Here is a 27,543-nt window from a genome sequence, read left to right as displayed (position 1 = left end):
AAAAGACCAATCCAAGGTGACCTAGTTCTTAGGGACAGAACTGAGTCTGAAACTCAGATTTTCTAAAACCTAATCATTGCATTTTCCACTATTCCTCTTAAAATCTTTGTCATAGCATCTAGGGAATAAAATGTCATTTGAGTCTGGCTTTGTTTGTAGCACTTTAAATTGAGTTGAGAGAGAAATTGCTCGTTTCGTGTAACACTAAATGCAAGCTCCACCCGCGACGCTAAATGCATCCACCAAACAATTTGCTTACATGGAGGCCGGAGATTTCCTCAGAACACGCACATGACCCAGTGCAACCCTAATTTGCGAAGACCAGGAGATGTGAGCTCTCAAATTCATCCTCAGGATCCGTGCTGCCCACAGCCCCCGAGTTCAGCTCGCTGGGCAGCCCTGCCCTGCTCCTGTTCAAACAGAGCTTCCTTTTGTTGACTGCAACTGCGCCAGCTGAGCGACTCTTTTGAGCCACACAACAAAAAGACATGAGAAGAGGCAGCTTTCAGGATTAATCTATGGATAAGACCACCCCTTCCCAGGCAAGCAGGGTAGCTGTCAGCTGTCGAGGCCGGACCACATTTCAGGCCGCAGCGGCAGCCTGTGCCCTCTGCCCAGCGCTGCCCCCGCTCACCGATAAAGACCTGGCTCCGCCCCACAGGCGACATTCCTTCGCAGAGCAGCTGCACTTAGGTTTTAACACGTCCCATTGTACTGCTGGTTTAATGAGGTCTCTCGGGCTTTGTGTTTGTAAATGACAGTCACCAAAACGCCCAAGAACCGGAGACACAGCCATCTTGTGTTCTGCATCATTAAAGGAAATGTTTTAAATTTAAAAATAAACTACAGTCATAGTAAAACCCTCCTGTCTGGAATTTATTAATTTATTAATTCTCCCCCAGAACGAAAGAGTTATTATGGCACGATGGTTAGAGCAAAAGATTTGGAGGCATGAACGAGTCCCACATCCACACTTGCGAGCTGAGACAAGTTCTTGAATTACTTGGAGCTCCGATGTTCTCAGCTGTAAAATGGACATAAAAATCATACCTACTTCAGAGGACTACTGAGAGGCCAAGTGAGATAATATACAAACAATGCTTAGCCCAATGCCTGGTATCGTGTAGGCGCTCCACAAATATTAGGTATTATTTATTTTATCAAAATATGCATGCTGCTGGAAAATTATAGCCAAAAATTATTGTGCGTGTTCATGTATGTGTGTATATATACATATATGAAAATGAGTTACTTTTTGGAAGGTGATTACTACCAGTGATTGGCACATGATAAGTGCTATATAATTGTCAGCTATTATTATTGTTGATGATGATCACATTATTGTTATTATTGTTGTTGAACAGAAACAAACTACAGAACATTTGGAATCAGAACTCAATTGATTTGACCGATCAGTTAATTAATGGGTTTCTCTCCTCTGCAATTTGGGAAAAAAAAGGAAGATGAAATATTATAAGGGATGGAGATGGACTCTGGTTAGAATTAAGTTAGAGTGAGAGGGTCAATAAACCAGGACTAACTGGGCAAATCCAGCTTTTTGTTTTGTAAATAAAGTTTTATTGAAACACAACTGCTCTCATTGGCTTATATATTGTCTATAGCCACCTCTACATCACAGTTGCAGGTTTGAGTAGTTGCCAAAGAGATCACATGGCCTACAAGCCCTAAAATATTTACTCTCTAGCCCTCCCCAGAGAAAGGTTGCTGACCCCTGAGCTAGAAAGAAGGGAATGGTCCCAGAACAGCATTTGGCACATAGTAGGTCATCAGTAACTATATGTTCAAAAAAAATGAGTGAAATGAATAAATGAACAGGCAGGAAGCAGCTGATTTATTATTGGTCTTGACCTATCAAGGTCTTCATGAACTCAAGACCACTTCATATCGACGTGTCAGCTCTATTATTGGCTCAGGGAATTGTTTGAGCCATTGTTGGGAATGAATAGGGCATAAATATCACTTTGTTAATCAGACACAACAGTACTGGGTTCCTGCCAGTTGGCTTCAAGTGTTCCATCCTCTCCCTATTCAAGCAGGAGAGGGGAAGCTGGTGACAGCAGAAAATACATGGAACTTTACATTGAGATACTATAGAGAATAGAGAGCAAAGGGGCAGGCTCTAAAATGGCACATTTGTCTCTAGCTGGAGTAAAGGAAAAGGATGCATCAGAGTCCTAATCCTGCTAAATTCTACAGAGTGCAGTAATGTAACAGGGTACAGCTGGCCCCTCCCAATGGGGATTTGTAATGGGGCCCAGAAATTGGGGTGTCCAAGAAAAATATAGGATATTTTCACACAACCTACCCCCAACGCAGGCTGCCAAGTGGGATGGGAGACCTGGAGCAGGGTCATTGAGAGTTACTTTGTATGTTAGTAACAGGCCAGCTTCTTACCTGGAGTGGAGCAGGGCCTCTGAGGGTCATTTTGCATGTCAGTAACAGGAGGGTAGCTTTTTAACCTCCTGTGCAAAGGTGGTTATTTTGCATCTCAACAAGGGTAACCAGGAAGGTTTGCATAAGTTTAAACCCAGGATCTAACTGGGCAAGGCAGGTCCCCCGGTTGCAGTGGCTGCAGAAGGAGTCAGAGATGGGGTTGCTGGGGAGGATTCCCACCAAGGTTGGGACCCGGGCCCGGAGCCTTGTTAGGGGCTTTAGACCACACGGGTTCGGGAGTGGTGTGGCGGCTCCCTTGACCACATGGCTTAGGAAGCAGGAAAGCAAGATAAAGCAGCCATGCAGGCTGCTCTCCCGCACTGACAGCGTGTGTGCATGAGAGCTGAGAGACAGTTTGCTCCGCGCCACAAGGGAACAATGTGAAGACCATGTGGGAAAGAAAGGGAGAAAGGACTCTTGCTAGTGAGCTATGAGAAGGTGCCACATGGCCTTGAATTAAGAACGGGAGGTCGCGGCAACACAGCAGATGGTGCTGGGAACAGTGAGAGGCCTGTGTAGTGAGCCCTGGACTTCTGTTCTTTTTGTTCTGAAGGACGGTACCCCTGACTGGCCTGACTCGGCAAAGGGGAGGAAGGCAGGACTGTGTGTGTTGGTGAGTGTTTTAAAGGGAGTTTAAGATTTAATGGCGACATTTAACCATTAGTCAAAGCCTGTATAACTTGAATAAATAGTTCCTTTCCTTTTTACCAAACTCTCCCATTAACAGCCATTATTTCAAGGGCGATGGGCAAAGGACCTACAACCGAGGGACCCCAGGGAAGGTGGGGGCGTTGTTTCAGTAACAGCATCCGGGCACCATCCCCCTTGAAGGGTCTATTATTTGGTAACAATAAGACATAAAAAAATACTTGCCATTGTCACTGCAGTGGTGTGCTAGACCTGCATTGCTCTCTCTGCCCTCGCCTCAAGGAAGTCACCCGGTACATATTTTCTCTCCCTGTCTTTTCCCTCCACAGTCACCTCTCTCCTACTTAACTGGCATGAACTGTGGGAACAAAACAAATGACTCTACTACCCAAAGCAGATCTGTGAGCTCACCCTGGATGAAAAGGGTTTTTTGGACACTACAGGTCTGTACCAAGACCCCAGTAAAGAACGGCGTCTTGCTCGTGGACAGCGCACCCTACCGACACTGGTACGAATCCCACTAGGCACTGCCCCTGAGCCGCAAGAAGGGGCCCAAGCGGACTCCTGAAGAGGAAGAGATTTTTAAGCAAAAAAATGATCAAAGAAAATTCAGAAGAAATATGATGAAGGGAAAAAGAAGGCCAAAATGAGCAGTCTTCGAGAGGAGCAGGCCCAGCAGGGCAAGTTTCTTGCATGCATCGCTTCTAGTCCAGGCCAGTGGGGCCAGAGGGCAGGGAGCTGGAGTCCTAGCTGAGGAAAATCAAGGCCCAGAAAGACAAGTAAATATTCTTTCCTTCTTGGCTTAAAGCTCACATTTAAAAACAACAACAACAAAAAGCTCATGTAATAAAGGTGTTTATTCTTGATTAAAAAAGAAAAGTTAACTCTGGCCCTGGCCAGGTGGCTCAGGTGGTTGGAGCATCATCCCATACACCAAAATGTCACGGGCTAGATCCCCAGTCAGGGCACGTACCTAGAGTGGAGGTTTGATCCCCAGTCCCCGGGTTGATCGGGGCGTGTATGGGAGCCAACCAATTGATGTTTTCTCTCACATCAATGATTTCTCTCTCATCCTTTCCCTCCCTTCCTCTCTGTCTAAAATCAATAAACATATCCTTGGGTGAGGATTTTTTTTTAAAAGTTACCTCTGACCACTGTTTGAAAAATGGATTTGGGTGGAGGGGCAAAGGAGGAAAGAGAAGCGAAGCAGGATGTTACTACACTAACGGAAGCCAGAGGTGATGGTGGCGGGAACCAAGGGAACAGTGGTGGGGATGAAGAGCAGGGGTCAGATTTATAATAGGGTTCTACCTCTTGAGGTAGAATCAATAGGGGCGGCTGCTGATGGTGGTGAGGAAAAGAGAAGAATCAAAAATGATTCCTGAGCAACTGGGTGGATACATGTTCAGGATGATCATGCGAATACCAAAGACCATTAAGTAAATCCCAAATGATTAATAACAAGTATTGGTTAATAATTAATTAGTAAGTAATCCTAATTAAGAATTGGGACGCTTTCCTAAAATCACATCCTAAGCAGAAAGCCCTGGGTGTGCTGAGCACCCCGAGGATGTTGCTGGAGTAAAGGAATGGGGGGAGGGAGGACTCTGAGGAGGAAGAGGAAGGGGAAGCTAAAGAGAAACTTTGTCAGCTTTACAGCTTCGCCTGAAGCAGGACCTGCTGACTTGTCTCCACAAAAAGGAAAAACAAAATCATACACACAAAAAAGAAAGCTCGCTGCATGGGAAGATTTGAACTAACAAAGGAACAGGAAAGGGTCAGGAGGACGGGGCACACGTGCTTGGACACATCCCCGACTTGGGAAAGCTGACTCTGGAGAGGCCAAGCCCTGTGCGTGTGCAGGAAACTCTTTTGCCCTGTCAGTTCCTAATAACAAGTGGGTGCGATTATTTACCCCTTCAAAGGATGATGAGAGGAACCAGGAAGGGTTTGGGCGGCCAGGTGAAGGCATGGACATTTCTCCATCTGTTCACCAGGCCCTTTCTGTAGAAGCATCGACACAGAAGCAAAGCTGTGATCCTAATGTCCATGTTACCTGGAGACATCGCATTTCAACCAAAATCAATAGCCTTGAGTCCTGGTATAGCCTTATACCCACAATAATAGCTTTCCTAGCAAAATTCATTTCCTGGGAAATGGACTAAAAGAGTACCTCGCTATGAAGATTGAAAGCTTAGACCCTTTTCTAATCATGGATAATGCTAAGCAGGTCCACGGTAGGGTACACCGTAGGAAGTTGCTGGTATCAGTCCATTTTCAAACTAAAAGAGTGACTATTTCATGTGATTCAACATCATATCTGCCTCTGCAGCCTGATGAAATAGTTTAGGCAAAACACCACCAGAGCAATGAATCTTAGCTTTATTAAATATATCCCCAAACTTTTCCTCAAAATCATAAAATGTTCTGTCTGTATCCTTTGAGAAAGTAATATTAAAGAATCAAAGCAATTTCAGATTACTTGAGAGAGAAAATAAATTACCTATATTCCTCCAGGGTACACCCAAAATTCAAGCCAAGCACCAAAATATTTAAGACTTACAGACATTTGGAGGGGGAGAAATCTCCTAAGGGTGAGAAATGTGAAAAGAAATATTTTACAACCCTGTAAATATGAAGAAGCAGAGCGAATATCATGCCATCCAACCCCCTTTATCACAGAGCTCAAGGACTTGCTCAAGGTCAGGGTCAGCAGTTTGGGGCAGAACTGGAGCCAGACCCTTGTATATATTGAAACAACTCTCTTTTCTGAATCAATACTTATTACATGTGGAAAGGGATGGGACTTTCCAGATGAAAACCACTTCCTTTGTAAGAAATAGAAAAATATTTAACACAAGTTATAAGGATTTGATTTCCCAGATATCAAAATAATAATCCAACAGAATAAGATACGGAAAAACTCACCAAGAAACAAGGAGATTTTAGAATGATCCATTGGAAGAGGGAGCTGTGGCAGAGCTGAGTGATATAAAGAGCAGAATGAACTGATTTTGTAAGTAGCTCAGGGAATTTAAAGAAAAAAGAATATGTTTTAATACATGGGGGTTGTTTTTGAGGATGGTGATATTTTACTTAAATTATGCAACTTTGTCACCTATAAAGCTGAGAAATTTTCATGTCGGTGAGTTACTCTCTCAATCATTTGGATTGAGCACTTACTATATAGATCAAGCACTCTTCCAGATAGTTAAGATAAAATCAGTTAACTAAATAAACAAAAGACCTCATCCATAATAAGCCCATATTCTAATTAGGGAAACAGACAACAAACAACAAATAAAATAAACAAGTGAATTATAGGGTGAGTTAGAAAGTGATACATGCCAAGGAAAGGGAAAAATAAGGTTGGGGTAAGAGGAAGCAGGGGCCAGGTGTGGGGGTAGGGTGTGCATGCAGCAGTTTTCAACAGAGAAGCCTGCATAGGTCTCACGGAGAAGGTGGACTTGAACAAGCACTTGAAGGAAATGAGTCGAGTGGCTCTTTGCAGGGAAGATGGATTGTTCCAGGCCTAAATAAGTCACTAAGTAGAGGTGTGCCTGGCAGGTATGTATGTGCTTCATCATGTGCTCTGAAGAGCTGGGATGCTACCCATTTCTTCCTTTTACATTGAAAAGGAAACCTCAATCCATCTGATTTGTCCATGTTATACTGTGCTGTGGATGACAAGACTAGTAGACCATGCAGTGGACCACTGGGAATCAGTGACCCAATACTCAACTCTGGCCCAAGTATGCCTGAAGTTATAGGAATCTTAACTATATTCTTTGTTTTAGATCCATTTTTCAGGGCTCTGTGTCCATGGCCTTGTCTCAGTGTGACAACAAATAGCACCCAGTACAGTTCAGCGTTTTAATGACTGAATTAGATGAACCACAGATAATGCCTTCAGCAGCTTAGGCATCAGCTATCAGCATGTGGTCTATCATAACAGGCAGATAGTATGATTAGAGTAAGATTACTAGTTCATCTATTGCTAGTTCATACTAACCTATTGACCTATATGAATTACTCAATTTTTTTATGTCTCAATTTTGACATCTACCAAATCAACATACATTCCTTTGTCCCTTCTATTTCACAAGGTTGTAATAAAGTAAGTTAGTTAAAGATTAAGAGTGGCCTGAGTTTATGATAAAGAAGAACAACAAGACGAAGAAGGAGAAGGAGGAGAGGGGGGAGGAGGAAGAGTAGGGAATGACAGTTATGGTGAATGCTACTCATAGCCCACATGAAATGCTTTATTGTACAAAGTGACTAAAATCTCAGTAACTGGCATGCTATAGTGAACAGAGCCACTAAGCACTTAACAACCCAGAATCCTGTAGCCACAGGTGATGCTCAACAGTGTTACCTAGAAAGTGTCCTTGCCCTTTTTTTTCCTTTTTCCAATATGGGGAAAAAGTCTCTGTAGAGTCCAGTCATGACATGAGTCCTCTCACATTGCCACCACCTGAGGACAGGTCCCTGGGGCAAAGGAGGTGAGTGGTAGTGACGGAGGGCGCAGGGGGAAGTAGTGAGGGTGCAGGAGGGCGGCCTGGGCAGAGGAAAGCCGCTCCCAAGCCTTAAGGAACTGACAACACAATAGGAGACACTGGAAAAAGCTAACTGCCTGTGAAATACATTGATTACAAACTATTGTGTCAAAACAACTTTGAATGGTAGAGACAGAGATTAAACAATCTGCAAAAAAGAATATGAATCACAGTGAAGAAAGTGACATCTCACCCGGTAAGGGATGCACGTATCAGCAGGACAGCGGAAACCCAGACCCCCGTCGCAGCTACACTGGACTAGGGTAGGAATTTATGTAGCCGTTGTCTATGAAGTTGGCATCTTTTAATTGTATACTAATAATGCTTAAGAGTGACTGAGTGTCCGCTATGTGCTAGGCACCATTCTAAGCACCTTACTTGTTGACTGCAGGTACATTTTGGGGAAACAGTGGTAAGGATTTGAAATAATTTGAAGAACCTCTGTTCCAATGAGCCTAACAGGAAAAAAAAATTAACAAAAATAGACAATTTCTAAACAAAGGCATGTGACTTACATGTATTTTTTTTTAATGCAACTAATGGATAAGTGTATGACCAGGTCCTGTGGAGTCCTCATGGCCATTGGCAGGCCAACTTCTGCTTCCTAGCAACTTAAAAATATAATATTCAACCTGCTAAAGTCTAGGAGAGTATTTCCCAAGATAGATCAATAAAGCACTGAATCTGGAGGTTGCTAGGCTAGTTTGCAAAGGGAAAAAGCATCTCTTAGTCTTAAATAATTGGAAAATACGGCTGTGAGCAAGGTGAAACTGTCTTTCCTTGGTTTTGTTACATTAGGTTTTACTGCAGGTCTTCTCAGAGCCTTAGTAGGCGAATGAGCGTGGCCAGTCAATAAGAAAGGGACGTCAGGGGCAGACGTTTCCAAATCATCTGATGAGAGAGTTCTTCCTTTCCCAGCACCCCTGCTTCATTTCCCAGAACTATTTAGAAAATGCAATTACAAGTTCATTTTATTATTTCCCAGGGACCTAGAACATTCCGAGCCTCAGATATTTATACAGGTCCTTCAGAGAGGAAAGAATCAGAAAGAAGCTTGCAAATACTTTTCCTGATGTGCCAGTTAAGGTGACATAGCTGGTAACAGATAAGCCTCAACCCTCGTTGGCTTCCCAGAATAATAGTTCATTCTCTCTCGAGCAATAGTCCCACGCAAGCAGAATTGTCCAGAAAGCTTGGAAAAATACTCATTCTGTTCTCCACACACAGAAGTTTTGATTGGATGGTTTAGAGAAGTGCCAGACATCAAGGAATTATTTCTAAGCTCCTCCAGGATTGCAAATCCTGGTTCTGTGTTTGAAACCCACAGAACCTAGGGGATGAAAGGGCGTCCTCATCTGGCATCTTCCTATTCAGATCTCTGGGAGGATTCTGAATGCTGTCTGTATTGGAAATTTCTGAGATTAGCGATCAATGTAATGTAATGTTTGAAAAATTCAAAAAGAGAAAGAATTGGCAGAGAAAGAAGTTGCTTTACCAAAACTCATCTGGATAACTGCGTGAGTCCCCCTGTTAACTCAGCATCAGGAGATGTACCCTCATAAGCCCATCTTGTTGATAAGCCCAGATTTTATCCTTTCTGACAATTTCCCATCACGTCAGGGGCACTGAAGCACCACTTGCTATTCGTTTATGCGTAAACAGTTATTGTCTTAGGCGGTAGAGGGTAGTGGTTAAAAGTCACACAATATGAAAACTGGATTCCCACCCTGTAACTGTGTAACCTTGGAAATGTTGCCTAACCTCTCTGCCTCAGTTTCTTCATCTGTAAAACAGAGAGAATAATTACAAACATTTTACAAAGCGTAGTGAGGATTAAACCAGTTAATCCATGGAGAGGCCTAGAATAGCAACTAGTACCTACTAAGTTTTCAACCAATGTTGGCTATTATTATTTGTTTTTATTATTGTCAAGTGTAAGCCTCTGCTCTGGGTGGCCAGGGGTACAGAGACAATGAAGGCTTATGCCCCTGTCCCAAGGAATTCACAAATGGACATGGGAGGCAGACACACAGACAATGAACTGTGATAGAACTGTGACTAGACTTTCATACTACTGTGTACGTAATCTTGGAGACCCTCCTTGCATTATGTACACAATATGCTATTAGAGGGGCAGGACAGGAAGGCTTCCCAGAGGAGGTGGCATTAGATCCTTGAAGAGGGGTCCTTGCAAGCTGAGATCTGTAGGCTGTTATTTGCTGCTGAAGTGACATGAACAATGAGAAAGGACCAGTCGAAAACCCACTGTGGGCATCTGCAAAGAGATATTTCTTTGCGGTAGTTTCCCAATCACTCTAGGTAAAGCCACCACTTGTCTTCAAAGTCAAGGGCTGGGGTTTCTGCAGCACTCCCTCCAGGGGATCATAGCCATTCATGGGCTGTCCCACAAACATTGCCAGACGGCAAGCTTGGATTCGGACAGAAAGGGCCGCAGTCTTCCATGGTGCGGCCGTGAAAATGTCGGCAGGTCTCTGGGTCCAGAAGTAGACAGGACCCGAGGCACGAGGGACAGAGCAGTGGGAGGCAGGAGCTTGTTCTCAGGAGTTTCACAGGCCTGAGAATTCCAGATCATGCTTCTGCCCCAGCCCCTTCAGGATATCCTGTCATTCAGCCAGGGCATATATACAGCCAAGAGTGGCCAATGTTACCGTAACCCCTGGATTTGCCGTCTTTCCTGCCTAGAGGCGGGTCCCACAAATCATCTGGTTCAATCCAGGGAAAGGAGAGGGAAGGGTTTAAAAACAGACACTGAAATGAGACAGAATTCACTGGGAGTTCATCAAACGAAGTTATAATAGGTTGATAGCTCTGAGAGGTGCATGGCACGGAGAAGGAGCAAATATTTTCTCACTATGCTACAATATTTAATACTTTTGTTTCTTGGATTGGTTGTACAAAATTTCTGCTCCCCACAGGAAACAACAGAGCAGGTAAGATGAGATTTCAGTTTTTTAATTTGTTAATTTTCAGCGTGTATTCAAAAGCTTTTTGCTTTCCTATGTTGTCGCAGGTACAGAGTACTATCTGGGCTTCGTAGAGCAAAGAGAAAGCTTGTGGAGAGTGGGATCTAGCGTGATGCACCATCTTTCTGAAGGCATGCTAGCCCAGCTGGTTATTTCTGTGCTAAAACACTATTGTTGGGTATCTCTGGCTTCAGTGCTCACGCTGCTCGTTCCATGGTGGTTTCGGGTATCCTGGGTTTTTTTTTTTGTTTGTTTGTTCTGATAGTCTCATCACTTCCCATTGCACCGTTCGGAATGTAGAACATAACAATGGCTGTGGAGAGATGTTCAGGGGAATTCCAGGTTGGATGATATCTGGCTGAGAGATACAATATTATGGAGTGCGTTAGGTATTCCCCCTTCTACATTCCCAAGTTGTAGTAGAAGTACCCAGGGCACTTTACACCAGCATGCCAGCTTTTCAAGCTAGCTCACGAGTTTCATCAAGGGGCAAGCCCACTGTCATATCTGCAGCAAGGCCAGCCTAAAGTTGGTGGGGGGGGGGGGGGCAGGTGGAGGGAGTCAATCCGAGTGATTTATTTGAAATGTGTTTCCCAAGATATGATTTCTGCTCTAAGAACAATAAACGTGATTCTGAGTCTATGCCAGGCAAATTTTTATCAATCCCAGTTTTACTTCAGTTCGCTGAAGTCTAATAATATTTTTCACGGAAACATTTTTTAACATGGCATCATGGTGACTCACTCCAGCTGTGAGGTCAGATAGGGATGAGTCTCAACAGTGGTTTCATTCCTTTAACAAATATTTCTGAGGATCAATAACTGCTCCCCGGCTTACTAGCTGTTCAACCCTGAGCAAGTTACTTAGTCTCTCTGGGCCTCAGGTTCTCCCCTGACCACACCCCACAGGCAGCCGCGATGGGCATTCTCGCCATCACCAGCACTCTCAGCATCGTGAGCGCCTGCTCTCCTGCAGGAATCAGGTGCTGGCTGATGCTTAAAGCTGCGCGGGCTCTTCCAGAGGGGATCGCAGGAGCGGGACACTGAGCCACTCCATTTGAAAAGATCACTTGGATGGTCAAGGGATTTTTGGAAAGAGAGTACTTACTACGTCTGGCCCACTAAGAAAGGAAAGGCAAAATAATGTTGCCCCATATACTTACCCACATGGGAAACTCGAGTGTAAAGAAAATACTGCTTTAAAAAATATATAGAGGTTCATGACCACTAAGGGAGATTAATTGAAACTGTATCTAAGGGTGATTTTGTTATTATTCCATAAAGACCCATCCCAGTGTTATTTTGGTTCATAGTCAGCATTAAATGAAAGCCGCCATAAATCCACCACTATACAACGTGCAGGGAAGAAAAATGGCCCAATCAAGGAATCAGAAGACCGCTAACTTACAGTGTGGCTTTGGGCAGGTCCCTGAGCCTCCCTCACCTCAGTGTGCTCCTCTCTAAAATGGGATGATACCTGCCCTACTTTTCTTTAGGGTAGTTGAAATCAAATATGATGTTGTCTTTGGAAGTATGCATAAGTATGAACTGCTCTGTAAATATAAGGTTTCTTCTTGTGCAGCCTTTACAGATTTCAATAAACTCAGAAGTATTTATGATGTTCCCATGACCCCTAACATAGTGCAGGACCCATGGGATGACAAAAAAAAGAAAACATAAGAGTGGTGGTTTTTCAGTGGAGACCAATGACAACAAATGTGCTCTACTGGCCAACCATTGAGAAAAGAAAGAGAGATGAGTGTGGTTTTGTATATGTGATGATGTTAAACAGGGCCTTGAAAGGTAAGAAGTTTGGGTGTAGCCAAGGCAGAGGAAAGAACACTTCTATCAGGAGAAGCAACAAGCAAAACACAGAGATGGTGATAGAGAAGTGGTACAGGAATTAGCACTTATTGCCTATGATATTTCAGTGCTGGACCAGGCAATTTGCATGTGGTGCATCATTTAAAGTTCTCAGTATCCTGGAGAGTGGTTACCAATATATTCCCCTTACAGAGGATGGTGAAGACTAAGGAATTTATTCCAGATTGTGCAATTGACAAGATACTGAACTTGATTCAAACTTAGGTCTTTTGACTCCCAAGTTTAGCCTCTCCTCATCGTGCAAAGTTGCTTCTCTTTAAGTTTGACGGGGAAATGAAGGACACCTGAAAAAAGTCAGGAAATTCATTTCGGAGGATCAGTATCAGCAGCCTGGGTAATAAGGGATCCTGAGACAGGCCAAAGTATGGCTGCCTCAGTCATTATAACAGTTCTCCGCAGCCTGATGTTGCTGATTGTTTCCAGCGTGCCTGTCTGATTTCCCACAGTTCATTTATTCAGTCAACAAATAACCAGTGAGTATTACTATGTGCCAGACACTATTCTAGGTGCTTCATAAAAAGCAGCAGAAAACAAAATAGAAAAAGATTGCTGCCCTCATGGAGCCCATATTCTAGCTGGACTGTAATCAAGAGAATACAAGCATCTTTGGAGCAGGAACCGTATGCTCCATGTCATTTAACACCCAGACCAGCCTATGGTCCACTTATGACCAATTGACCTTGAATGACCTGCCTTAACAATTTCATTGGAAAAGATATATATTTTCAATATATCTCTTCATTTAGACAAGTGTATGTAGTGAGGTTACCTTACCTTGCTGGACTCCAGGCTTCAGAACAGGGTGGTACAAGCAGGCTCTAGCACAGCCACGGCAGACATTGCTTGTAGATCCCAACACTCTTTCCAGATAAGATTGAAAGCAGCCTGCCAGTCATTACTAATCAACCTCATTGCCATCCTTGTCATTTCATTGACATAAAGTCAATGGAGACGATTGGCCAAGCAAGGCTCTGTTGATTGAACCTGATTTTTCTTTTATGTTTTCACAGACAAACAGATGCGATAAGAAGTCTCTGCTCATCATTAGGACTGAGTGCCAGTCTTGCTCACTCAGCTTGAGAATGAATTGCCCAGATGGTTACACCAAGGTGACCAATGGCTCTGTAGGCGTCCGAGATTGCAGGTACTCCTCATGAGAAAATAGGTGTGCTTGAATTTTGAAACCCAAGGGATTGTGAATCCAGATAGAAACCTCCTGTCTCAGAAACTACAAAGCCCTGCCATGATTTTCTCTTTCTCTAAGGATGCATTGAGTCCAACCTTAGGTAATTCACAACTATGACCTTGAGTCTAAAAACAATTTATTATTACTGATTTCCATTTTAATACAAAATTGACTATATTACATTGCACATAAACATTCTTCCTTCATTTTGCCCTTCTTTAGTCTGAAAATCTGGGTTTTGTGTTAGTGGAAAAGGATTCTAGGCAGAACATATTAAAAAGTCTTGTTGGGTCCAACAGTCATCTTACTAACTAGCTAGGACCCTGGTACTAATTAGAACTCAAAGAAGGGAGACAGCTGATTACAGCTCTGTTGCATTTTATGTGAGCACTGCATTCCTGAAATCCTCTTAAGATTCAAAACTCTCAGACTTCAAGGCTAATCCTGGCAAAGGATGACAAACTGTTCCACTCACCAGCTAATAGATGCGGCCATGTAGCTCAAGTGCAAACACAATTTTTTTATTTACTCAGTCTACTAATTTAAAAATTAGGCAGCACTCAGTGAGTTCCGTTTTTAAGTCAGGGATGAAGAATTAGTATGACCTCTTACTTGGCACAGAATGAAACCTTAACACTTCTATAGTAGACTATTTTAAATTCATGTTTGCTTAAGTTGACTGCACTACATTCTAAACCTAACTCATTTTTAATAGAAGTTTCACAACAGAAAGCACATGTGGCAGTTGACCATTCAATCACCAAAGTGGGTTCACATTTGCAACTAGGTTCTTTCTGAAAGTATATCAGAAAGACTCAGGGTTCAAGGCTAAAACTACATAGTGACTTTAGTGAGAACTTTTTTGTACTGGTTACTTTTTTTCCAAGGCCAAGGTTGGCACTTGGTTTTGTCCCACCCCACTCTGCCCTAAACACACACACACACACACACACACACACACACACACACACACACACACACAGAAGAAGATTAGTAGGTTAATGCACTCATCTTCTCTGTTTTAGTATTGAAGATTTCGATTCATTTATACTGGAACAAACCCAAGACTGGTTCTTGAGGGGTTGTTTGGTTCTAGCCTTGAATTTCCCTTTTCCAATCTTTATAAAGAGATGTCCCTGCCAGCATTCTTAATCTTTCAGAGAACTTGGCAGCTCTATCTTCACCCTAACTGCCCATAGAGCCGGTAGCTCTGTGGTTAATCAGCTATGTTACAGGCACTGGTTTAGGAGCACAACCTTGAACTGACCAGCACACTCAGTTGGAAGAAACAATATTCATGGAGAATAATCTCTAGAAACACTGGAGTCAAATCTTGCAACAAACCATCCATGCAGAGATCCCGATAAATAGACAATAGTGTTTAGCCTCCATAGAATGGCCGATTCCAAAACTCTACCTCAGATGGTACAAAAACTGTTCTAAGGAACTCATCATTGTGTTTCCCTTGAAAAAACTGTGGCAGACGTTGCTCACTACATTATACTGTCTCTCACAGAAACGTCTACATATATGGTATCCTGAGCAGTTGATCTGATTTAAATTCACAGATCCTGTGTACCACGTAACTCATGACTTCTCTCTTCTTGCATTGGCTGCTAGGATACCCAGTGGCAAATTTGAAGTCCACTTGGAGCATGCACCTAGAACCTAACATCTTTTTTTCCATCTACTAACTTCACTTCTGACATTATTTTAGGTATTTCATGCCGATTTTCATTGTGCCCTGGTTTTTTCATTTATTTTTTACAAAGAAAGATAAATCATGATTGTGTTTTTCTAACTATTGTGCTCTGTGTGTGTGTGTGTGTGTGTGTGTGTGTATTAAAGAAATATAAGCAAGTGTAAAGACCTAAAAAAAAAACTAGGGCAATTCTACCTCCCAGAGTTAATGCATTGCTCTGAGTACAGGTTACGTCTCTCTCTACCCTTCAAGGTACACCTTTGAGGTCAGATCATCCTCGCTGTCTCTCCCTGGCTGCCGCCACATCTGTCGGAAGGACTACCTTCAGCCTGAGTGCTGCCCAGGCCACTGGGGCCCAGACTGCATGGGTAAGTGGCAAATGCTCATCTCAGATTTGGGTACTTCCTTCTCGACGTCCAGTTGAGTGGAAAATTGACAACAAAGAAACTCGATAAAAGGAAAATGTCGGCATCTAGAAAGTCACGCTTCTGTCTGTATGCAGAAAATCTTTCTTGCCCTCTCAGCTTTTCTAAAGAGATCTGCTTTCCTCCAGTTAGAGATTTGTCTTTAAGAGAATTCCTTCACAATTCAGCAGTGGGGACAATTGAAGGGCTATCCATTTTTCAACAAAAAATAACTGACCATAGAGAGGAACTAAGAATGCTTCCCCACACACACAATTTTGTATAAAAGAAGTTTTATGACAATATCTCAAAGATTGCAGTTATTGTTTGGCAACCAAAATAATCATTCAATCTTGTAAAAATTTAAGTTTTAGGATTGAATGAAAAACTCTATAATGACCAGTTTCTGCTGCAAGAAAAACTAGCCAAGTCTGAGTCAATAGTATAGTTAGACTCCTGTGGTCAAGCATAGCATTTGTTAGCTGAAATTGAACTTCTATCTTGATTATACATGTTTACACTGAAGTAGTGACAGCATGCTTGCTATGACATGCAAATTATGTGAGATCCCCTCATTTTTTTACCCGTTGTTTTTCATCTTCTAAAATGTAATGAAAATATCTCAAGTATACACTTAAGGGGAGAGATAAGTTGTCTTTAGCTTTGTTTTTGTTTTTTTTTTCTGGTTGAAATAATATAAGCAAATGTACACAGCTTGTAAAGAAAAGTACAAAGAAAGAAAAATAGCATTTTGTCACACATAGAAAACCCTAAATATTTTGGTTTATTTCCCTGATCTTTTATTCCATATGCCTTCTAAATAGTTGAGCCAATACTGTGTGCCTAATGTTGTTGCTGGTTTCTTTTTGTAACTAATGATGAAATGAATAATATTTACTCAACATTGCTTACATTAGTTATTAGAGAGGTCCTTGGCCTATATTATCTGATTTAATTCTTAAAACAAATCTTTGAGCCCTAGCTGGCATGGCTCAGTGGATTGAGCGCCAGCCTGCAAACCAAAGGGTTGCGGGTTCAATTCCCACTGTAGGGCACATGCCTGGGTTGCAGGCCAGGTCCCCAGCAGGAAGTGCATGAGATGCAACCAAACATTGTTGTTTCTCTCCTTCTCTTTCTCCCTCCCTTCTCCTCTCTAAAAATAAATAAATAAAATCTTTAAAAAAACAACAACAACAAATCTTTGAGTTAGACATTTCTATCTGCATTTTGCATATGAGGAATCAGATATTTAAAGATTGTTTCTTGCCAGTTTCCTATGAGCTTTTAAGTGATCATTCAAATTCAAGTTGAGGGCTGCTGGTACCAAACTTGCCATAGAGAGAGAAAATGAGTGTGGTTAGTATCCTCCAAGTGTTGTTGTTGTTTTTTTATTTCTCTTTTGATTGGTAGTCCCTTCGGCCCCCTAGTCAATGCCTGGATTACACCCCTTTCTTGTAAAGGCCAAGGTTTGGGGTGTAAGATAGCCTGGCCCTGCTCTCTGATTACTGCTCCATTCTCAGTTTCACCCTAGTGTGTTGGTACAGTGTGTTTCTAAGAGTAGTTAGATGAGAATCAAGCAATTAAAGCAAACTTCTGCATTTTAAGAACTTTTTTAGTATCAAATGCAGTCATACCAAATCCTATTCTGATAGACATCCTGATATAATAGAAAGAACTCTTAGATTTACTTTTCTCTTTCTAACCCACAAAAACTACTCTCATGCTAAGTTATTGATCAGACACACCATAGACAAGAAAGGCTTGTCCAAGATACAGTAACAAAGGTCAGCATGTTCAAAAGAATGAATGATAGGCAGACCACAGCCAGGAGGCAAAAGAACTCTGGGCCTACTACCAAGATTTAGGTTTTAATCTAATCCCATCATTACTGGTGTGGGCAAGTTATTTCCTGCTTACGCCTCAGCCTCCTTAGCTGTCAGTGGTGGTAAAAAGTCCTTCTTTACAAAGCTAGAGACTTTAAAGCATTGGTACACGTGAAAATACTAGGCAATGTGCATGACACTAAGAAGATACTTTATAAAAACTTTATGAATAAATGAATGAGTGAATCACAGTCAAAAATAGACCTCCAATAATGAAAAGCAAATACAATGTCACCTTTTCTCCAAGGCCTTTCTAAATAGTAGGTAATTCAGAAAACCTGAGCAGGCAAGCAGGATTCAAAATTTTTCATGCCAGCACTCTGGGCTAGGCACAAATATAACACCTAAGATCTCATGCCTTAGAGCAAAGGAGTCTTCCAGGATTCCTTAAACATTCAGACATTTTCCTCTGATAGGTCTCAAGGCCATTACAGCAAAACACGTGAAAACCAAGGCTTGGACAGTCTTTCCGCTGTCCTCTCGTTGGAGCAAAATTGCACTTCCCTTTATCTTCGTCTTCCAAACACTAAATGTCTCAAAAGGCTTCCTTCCTTTGGTTCAGGAAAGAGATAAGTCTTCTATTGGGCTGTGCATTTCACCTCTCACTCACATTTCGTGGTGATGACAAGAAAGATGTCGCCTATCGCTTTACATTTCCGCAAGGATGTGGATTTGGAACTGCTGACATGTGTCCATCCTTCTTTTTGAGGAAGCACAAGCTCTAGAATAGCCTTCTTTTCAAGGCAAGAGCAGCCTCCACTTCTTTTTTAATGCACTGAGATATTATTCATTCATACTCAACACCCCTGGGTTGCTTTTAAAATTATTTTAATAGTACCTTATTCAAATTAGAAAATAACTCTATGATCCAATCTGAAAACATGGAAAACACAATGAAAAAAAATACTCATCGTCTTCTAAAATTACAGTCTAGAGAATATAGTTGATAATATTGTAATAAGAATGTATGGTGTCAGATGGGTACTAGACTTAGGGAGATGATCACTTCATAGGTTATATAAGTGTCTGATCACTGAGGTGTACATCTGGAACTAATATTGTACATCAACTGTAATTGTTGAAAAATAAAAATTTTTGAAATGTTTATTCTATAGAAACAAGATGTGTCTGCTAAAGAAAATTATGTAGCACTAATAAGTAAAATAAAGAAAATAAATATCAATAAGCTTCCAAAGATATCCACTACTAAACCGTAGATCAGTTTGTAGAGTAATACACAGTTGCGGTTTGGAGCCACAGAAATCTGGATTTAATACCTACTCAACAATTCATGAGCTCCATTACTCTTGATCAATTTCCTTCAACAAACTAGGGCTCACTTTTACCACCTGCATAATGGAAATGATAATCAGTATGATTTTTTTTGTGAAGACAGAAGAAAACATAGCTATTACTACTAACTGTTGTTATTATTGCTCTTGTTATTACCTTTGCTATTATTTGTTTGAGAGTAACAATTTTTATACCTACACACTGCCTTTATTTAAAATACCATACTTTTAATACACTTTTATGTAATTTGTCATTTTCACTTAACTGTGTTTTCAAAATTTTCTATCCCCGTAGAAGTGGCTCAGTGACACTTTTTTGAATGACTTTCTAGTAAATTCTTCATTGTCTAAATGTTCTATCATTTAGTTAGCAAATGCATTATTTTGAACATTTAAGTTATTTCCAATATTCCCTTTGTTAAATGAAACTCCAGTAAACCTCTTCATAGCCAAGAAGAAAAAAAAGTAAAGAAAGAAAGCATGAATTCTCACTTGAGGGAAAAAAATATATCATCCTGACATAACAAAGGTGTTCCTATCCATAGTAAATGTGCTTATCCTCCATTAAACTTGTACGGGTTAATCAGCTGTGCAAATGGAAGTCTTTTCTCATTAGCATGAAAACATATTTTTAACGTTGAAAATTAATACATTTAAACAACTAATTTCTATTTAAGATGAAACAGATTTTTTATTTGGACATCCTAATTCTTTTCAATCCACCATTGACATTAACAGATTTGTGCTACAACTCAAAGTAATGGGAAAGGAATGTGGAAAAACAGTCTGACTCTTTCAAAGGGAAATGACCTTGATTCTTCTTTTTGAGGTCAATGCCATTGAATTATGCACACTTGTTTTTTGTATCATGTTATTGGCATTTTCAGACCACCTTTTTTCCTTGTCGTATGTTCCTTGCTATTCACTACACAGGTTGCAAATAAGACTACAAGGACTTGAAACCATTCTTTTTAGGCATGTCCTTTTCGCTCTGAGTGACGAATAATGCTGAGCTTACATGAGGAACCTATTTCGCATCGGTTTCCCAGACAGACAGTTTCAACCAGAGCTTCAAATGGAATAACAGGATATATTCTCTGCCTAGCCGTGAGCCGGGCTTTTAAACAAAAGGGGTGACACAGAGTAGGCACCTCCAGAGGCCCTTGGGAGATAAAGTTACAGGGAGGTCCTTGGCCTCTTGCTAGCCAGGAAGTTTATTATCTTCCTTTAAAGAAACAGGCAGCTGATGATTTGCTGACCACTTATAATGGGTAAGCCCCCGGCAAAAAGAAAGTCACAAGCAGGGACCACCAGAGTAGCAGTGACCAAAGGGAAATGTGATAACAACTTAAAATAGCCTTATCAGCTCCTTGAGCCTCACAGTGCTTCAGAAACGTGCCCTGAGAGCAAAGCCTGTAATCCCTCTTGCAAGTGTGGTTGCTGAGAAAGTCAGTTTTACTATCGTTTTTTCATAATGGGAGCCCAAGGTGATAGCAAAAGACTTGAGAAGCAGGAAAGAAACTTACGCTTTTGCATAAAAACCTTCACCCCCCGCCCTCTGTCTAGGACAATCTATGTTAATTATTCCACATATCCAGTGGTTCTCAAACATTAATCTCCAGGAAAATTACTGTCAAGCCTGCAAAAATGCATATTCTGGGGTCTTACACCCAGAAATTTCCATTCGATAGATGTAAAAGACCAAACCCAGCATAAAATTGTAACAGGTTATTATTGACCAACAGGGTGAATATGGACTGAAATCCAGCCCACCCTTGGCTCACCGAGCCATGCACTCTGGTGTGGGCCTGGTCCACCCCAGGAAAGAGCCACCTCTCAATTTTAGTTTCATCTTCTTGCCAAGCCCAGTGTCTTTGGGGACATGTAGACGAGGGCAGCAAGTAGAGGAGCGCTTTCTAATTTGCACAAAGGCTGTCCGTGTCCTGGTGGGTTAGCCCAGGTCCTGGGAAAAGCTGATGCCAAGACAGGGCTAGAGCTGCAAGAGATTAACCAAAAGAAATGCCTGTGAGGGAAAGTGAGAAGGAAATCAGAAGACGCAGGGGAGGCAACAGACAGGCGCAGGCTGACCCTTGCGAATAAGGGAGGGACCAAGGAAGGTTGGATGGAAGAGTCTCAGGCTACATGTAGTTCCAAAAAAAAAAAAAAAAAAAAAATCAGTGAAGACGATGGGGTTTCCTCCAGCCAGAGTCACCCAACAGAGGAGTCGCCCGTCTTGTAGGGGGAGGCCTGCCTTGGTCTCCCCACCCTAAGTGCTAGAAGCAGCCATGGGAATTGTGGTCTGGTGAGCAGAACGGTGCATTTCAGGAAAACCATGCTCCTGCCACAGAGACCTGGGATGTGCTTTTCTGTGGCTGCTGTTCCTGGAGAGGAGGGCCTTCAGCACCTGCCTTTGTGGAGTCCCCGCCACCAGGTGATTAGAAACAGATGGTCCAATGGATACCCTTAGAGGAACAGCTGCCTATATTTTTAAGAAGAAAGGCCTGTTAACTCTGCCTTAAGGAAAAAGAACACGGTGCCACCATCCTGGGAGCTGGGATGGGGGAAGCTCTGCAGTTCCTCAGTGATCAGGCTGGAATATGGTATACTCTCACGAGATGACTCAGACCTATTTTCTTCTCAACATGTTAGCACAAGGCATGGGCCGAGTGGAAGGGACACCCAGGTGATGGCCTAAGGAAGGGTCCAGGAGAGCACCTTTGTGGGTGGGAAGGGCACAGGCAAGATATGGAGGGAAGGGCATGTGTGGGGCAGTCTGCTGGGGTAGACAGAAAGGATGCGAGATAGGTGAGGAGTTGGCTTAATGCACAGAGGAGACAGGCATTGCCTGCAAAATAAAAATGCCTGGAAGGTCATTTCTGCAAGGGCTGGGGAGGCTCTGTGTCCCTCTGAGCCAGCCCAGAAGGCAGGCTGGGGGCCTCTCAGAGAACCCCTTGCATGCCCAGCCCTAGGGAGAAGCACAGGGGCCAAGAGTAGTAAGCAGTGGTAAAACTGTCACCTCTCTGTCTTTCTGGTCCTGCCCAGAGTTGGGCCTGGTTTCCAAAATGCTGCCTCAGTTCAAGAAGAGCCTAATATCCAAAGGAAATGGGACAAAGGCCATTTGATAATCAATGATTTCTGAAAATGCTCTTAACACCCTGTGTCCTCCATTGAAACCTCAAGGGTTTCTGCTGGTTTTCAGATGAACCTTCAAGTGCTAGCTGGTACCTGTGTGATGAGGTCCTCTCCCTTCCTCTTCATCCTCACGTCCTGCTGCTCTGCTTAAGATAAAGACCACAAACTTTAACAAGGCCCTTCCTTAATGACCTGGCTATTGCCCTCAGTTGAGACCAGCTCAAGGTCAGCTGGGCCATTCAGGACTAGGTTGTTTTTGGTAAATGCTGGTAACCTCCAGGAGAAGGAATGATGAGAGCTCTAGGTTTTTTCCTCCCAATAGCCCTCATCCCAGCTTTTAAAACAGTATTTATTTGATTGTCTGTGAATTCATGACTCTCTCCCCACTGGACTGGCAAGATCATGGAAATAGAGAGCAGGTCTGTGTGCCCACCTTGTATATCCAGGACCTGATTTGGTCCTGAGTCAAACAGGTGTTCAATAATTTATTTCCTGAGTGCTGCTACCTGCTATACTGCCAGTCTGAAAGAACAGAAACTGGAGCAGGTGGAAGGTATCCACTCTAATAACAACTCCCTTTTATTGAGCACCTAATATTTCCAGTTCCTACCACAACCACCCAGGACAACCAACACTAGAACTGAATCTCACAGCCAGGCATTGACTTTCCCAAAGGGATGCAGCTAGCAAAGCTTTAGCCTGGGTTTTAAACCCAGAACATTCTGATTGCAAAGTCCCTGTTCTCTCAGGACAATCTTGCATCTTATGTAGCCGCTGCCCAGGCTGGTGAGAGCAGCTCAAACCAATGTATTGGTTTCAAAGTGTGTCTTCACTCACCTCATCCACATCTCTGTTAGCTGTGCTGTGGTTCTGGTGCACAGTAGTGCCTGGTTGGTAGATAGCATGGTGAAGAACAGCGTAGATGACTCTGGAGCGCCTGCCTGGGTTTGAAACCTGGCCTTGCCACTGTTGTGGAAACAAAAGACCACAGACTCAAAATGCATGACCTAGACCCTGCAGGTTACTGATATTCTGCATGTGGGAAAGAAATAGAGGAGCCAGGAAAACCCAGTCTACAGCGTCAGCTCGAGTCTCTCACCTGCCTATACCTGAGAGTCACACTGTTCTTTTAAAGAACTACCCTTGTAAAAAAAAAATTGTTTTAATTAAAGAACTAGCCTAGTCACTCAAGTGAGCCATCAGAGTATCTTGGAAAGAATGGCTTCCATCTGCCGTCTGTTTTTTAGAAGTTTCTTTTTCCAAGAACTGTTTTTTCCGTTTCTATGGCTGCTGATTTCTCAGAAGATATAAGACTTAGAAAGCTTGTGGCATGGGAGAGATCCAAACAAAGGGCTTTGTTGACGGCGCAGGTAGGGAGGGGGCAGGCCACTGCACTACTCTGGGCCTCAGTTTCCTCATCTAGAAATGGCACATCTAGAAAATAGTAGGTGCTGAATGCACCCTTGCAGAATGTGTCTGTGCCATCACAAATGAATGACCCTGAGCCCTTTTGTTCCCTAGAGTGCCCGGGAGGCGCGCGGTCCCCCTGCCACGGCAGGGGCAGTTGTGCCGAAGGCATGGAAGGAAACGGAAGCTGCTCGTGCCAAGTAAGTTCAGAAATGTGTTCTTCTCCTAACTCTGCTTCCTCTCCTTACCTTTGTCCCCCTTACACACACACTCATGCACTAGATGGAGTTTCTAAAAGGTGATACTAGTAAAAAAAAAAAAAAAAAAAAAAGGAAGGAAAATAAAGTAGGCAATCTGCAACAAAATGATGTCTCAGAGACTGGAGGCTTTCCAGTTAACTGCTCAGCCTTGGGTGTATCCATCTGTAAAATGGGGTTGGTAATAATCTTGTGCACTATACTGTTGAAAAATGAAATGAGATCACATACATGAAAATCCTCTGTGACACGTACAAGGCTACGGAAGTTGTTGTTGCAGCTGACAGTCACCACCTCTGTTGGCCGACCGCTCTCGGCGCCGTCCACAGCGCCCACTGTCAAGCCCTCGGCCTGCCAACTGAAGGATTTCTTTGTTACCCCATGAAAGTGATTTTTTGCAAGTTTCAAGCCTTTGGGTGAAATACAAAGAAATCCTTCTGAAAATGAGTCAACTGTTTTCAGAAATGCAACACTGACTTTTCATTTTACCCTTCGATGAAATCATGTCATGGCTGTTATCACTTGCTCTGGATTTATGTATTTGGGTTGACAACGCAGCTTTCTTATGAAGGGCTCTAGACTCGCAGTAAAAGAAAAAAGGGCAGTGATTAAGACACACATTATAACAGAAAAACAACAAAGAATACAGGCAACAATAGAAAGAAGGAGCTTCAGGATCAGCACACAGGAAGGGTATACTTGAGAAACAAACACTGACCAGACCACCAGAGAGAAACCCATGGGCCTCCTGGGTAATGTTGGTCCCTTTGGGTCTAACAGCACCTACCTGGGGTGTTTTGCAGGAAGGGTTTGGTGGAACAGCCTGTGAAACCTGTGCTGATGACAACTTATTTGGACCCCGCTGTGCAGGAGGTATGTCTGATTTTTGTGTATTCCAATGCATTCAGAAAGACTGAAAGTCAAACATTGCTTATACAGATGAAGACCCCAGAAAGAATTTCCTTAGGGTGGGGGTAGGGTGGGATGGAACACTGAACAGTTATGTATAATCATGTCTACAAAGGCAAAACAAAGAGTTGACAACAAATCTGATAAAATGCAGTTCTTGAAAGAAGAGACAGTGCTCTCATGGTTTTCAACACGTGCAGTCAGCTATTCACCAGTAATGCTTTCTGGCAAACTTGGGGGCATGCAATTCCATCTGTCCAGACTCCAAGAACCAACATCCCCTGTTCTTTGCCTGTCCAGCTTCTCCCTGAGAGCTTTCCAGATCCTGGTCTCCGCAGTGATCTCCCCAGGAGCCTTTCCTTCCATCATATGTCACACCACATTCTACTCTGTCCCTTTCTTTGGGGAGCTCACAAATAAACACCTGAGACCATCAGTGATTGTTGGCTCCATTTTGCAGGTTAAACAAACAAACAAACTTGACAATAGTTTGTCTATTCTTTTATTTTTTGGCTTTCCCCTTCCCCTAGAAGTAGACCCTGAAACAAGGATTCCAGAACAAGGAGCATATTTGGGAGGTTACCTCAGACACATTAAGGAAGTGACAAAGAGGAAATAAGGCTGTGCTCTCAAGCCAGAGACCAGTGTGAAGACCAGAGCTCAATGCCCTGGGGTCAGTGTCGAACACACCTCGGAATTTTCTCCCCAGAGAGGAGAGGGAGTCACAGTGTGGCAGACAGAATAAAGGACCACCCCCCCAAAAAATGTATGTTCACATCCTCATCCCTTGGACCTGAGAATATATTCTCTTACATGGCAAGGGGGAGTTAGGTGAAAGATGGAATTAAAGTTGCTCATCAGCTGACCTTGGGATAGGAAGAGTACCCTGAATTTCTAGGTGGGCCCAGTGTAATCCCAAAGGTTCTGGAACATTGAGGAGGGAAGTAGAGGAAAAAGATGCGATGTCAGAGTGAGGAGCAGTGAGGAAGATTCCTCCGGCTCCAGCTGGCTTTGAAGATTGGAGAGGCCAGGCTCCAAGCGATACAGGCAGCCTCTCTCTAGAAGCTGGAAAAAGCGGAGCAAACACTTTGTTTTTTCCCCTCCAGAAAGGAACATGACCCTGCCACCTTGATTTTAATATAGTAATTTTGGATTTCTGACCTCCAGAAATATAAGACAATAAACTTGTGTTGTTTTAAGGCACAGAGTTTAGGGTGATTTGTTACAGCAGCAATAGGAAGCTAATACCTGCAGTCATGGGCAGGGGAGTTGTTCATTGCCTGGCACTTCCAGCCCCCAGTGCGCACTCGGGTGGCGTAGCCTTCCTAGGAAGCACTCAGTCACTGGGTCACAGGTTACTGGGGGTCATCTGGAACACACAGAATTGGTAAGGCCTAGAGAATGTGACCGTGGTGGGGACAGGGTCAGCCAGAATCATAGTCCTCCAAAAAGGATATATCCAGTGGCCCTTCTCATTACACCTCCATGGTTCTGGATTTTATGGAAAAATCAAATTCAACAGATGCTGCATTGATTCGAATTTTCTTGAAGAAAACCTGCACACACACACAGACCTCCCACCCTTATCCATATGCACACTCTGCAATAAGTATTATCTGCAATAGCAGAGGCATCATCTCTTTCTAATAAGCCATGGGTTCTTCTATTATACCTCTTTACCTCCAGTACCTTCCACAGTGTTACTGTGCAGCAGACGCTCATTCCGTTTTTGTTGGCTAGATGAGTGAGTGAGTGAGTGAGTGAAGGATCTAATCTGCCCCAGCCATGTTGACCTGACCATGGTTTTGAGAGGCAGCATATGGAGCTCAAGCTTTAGGCTCAGAGTGGGTTTCAGCCCCAAGACTGCTAATTTTGGAGCCTTAAGTTGACAGGTATATCTTATGTCTGTGTCTTCATCTGTAAAAACAGAAATAATACTGTCTTCTTTAGGATTGTATTGTGATGGTTTAATGAGATAAGCAGCGCATGATAGATTTTAGCAATTATTAATATTATTCCCGCGTGGCCCCCAATCTTAGGACTTGCTTCATCCAGCACTCCATAAATGAGTATTATTTCATGAAAGTGTTAGCAAAAGCAAAGTTAAAAGAGATGTTGGTAGTCTGTATAGTTTTAAGATTATATGTTATATTAAAGGACATTAAAATATCAACTGTTTAGAAATAGCATGTTTCCTAAATCGGCCCTTGCCTATCATAACGCTAGAATTTAAATCCCGTATTTTAAATAAATATTGAAATGGGAAGGAAGAAAGGCAGCATCTAGCATTGCTTACTTCCCAAGGAGGCTAAATCATTGCTTTGGGATGAAAATTTAGAAAGAAGATGCGTCCATGTTGCCCCCAAGAAACTGGTGTTGGTTGCCAATGAGCACAGATACACATGGAGATTCCAAACATTTCTAAATAAAGTGGTGTTTATTCACACTTATTTGTGCCATGGAGAAAGGACAAATGAAAGGGAGAAAGGGGGTATAGAAACCTAAATTGTTAAGAAAATTGGAAACTTAAACTGAGAGTTGGGAGAAAACAATTCCAAACTCTGGGTTCCAGTAGAACTTCATGTGGTGATGGAAACGTCCCGTATTGGGCTATCCCACAATGCTCCAGGTCGCCTATGACCACTGAGGGCCTGAACTGTGGCTGGTACATCTAAGGGAATGAATTTTAAATTTTAGTTCATGGTACTTCATTTAAGTGTAAATAGCCACACGTGGCTAGTGACTACTGTACGGGACTGCTCAGCTGTAGAACAGGCTTTGAAATCAGACTGGCCTGAGTTTGAAATCAGCTGCTGTGTGCCCTGGGCAAGCTATTTAGCCTCTCT

General features: G+C 42.7%; 1 protein-coding gene across 1 annotated transcript in view; it reads left to right on the top strand.

The window, feature by feature from the left end:
* The first annotated feature begins 10,377 nt into the window (after window positions 1-10,377).
* Window positions 10,378-27,543, top strand: part of STAB2 (stabilin 2) — a 123,834-nt gene continuing 106,668 nt past the window's right edge. Inside the window, exons 1-5 of the mRNA XM_054574617.1 lie at window positions 10,378-10,609; window positions 13,536-13,669; window positions 15,666-15,781; window positions 23,646-23,731; window positions 24,592-24,661. Coding sequence (XP_054430592.1) covers window positions 10,499-10,609; window positions 13,536-13,669; window positions 15,666-15,781; window positions 23,646-23,731; window positions 24,592-24,661 — 517 coding nt within the window. The 5' untranslated portion in view covers window positions 10,378-10,498. The remainder of the gene's footprint in view (window positions 10,610-13,535; window positions 13,670-15,665; window positions 15,782-23,645; window positions 23,732-24,591; window positions 24,662-27,543) is intronic.

Source organism: Pteronotus mesoamericanus, unplaced genomic scaffold (genome assembly GCF_021234165.1).
Source record: "Pteronotus mesoamericanus isolate MK-2021 breed Mesoamerican mustached bat unplaced genomic scaffold, CSHL_Meso_final contig_263, whole genome shotgun sequence".
Classification (NCBI taxonomy): Eukaryota; Metazoa; Chordata; class Mammalia; order Chiroptera; family Mormoopidae; genus Pteronotus; species Pteronotus mesoamericanus.
Note: the sequence above shows the minus strand (reverse complement) of the source record. Positions and strands in the feature narration are given on the sequence as shown.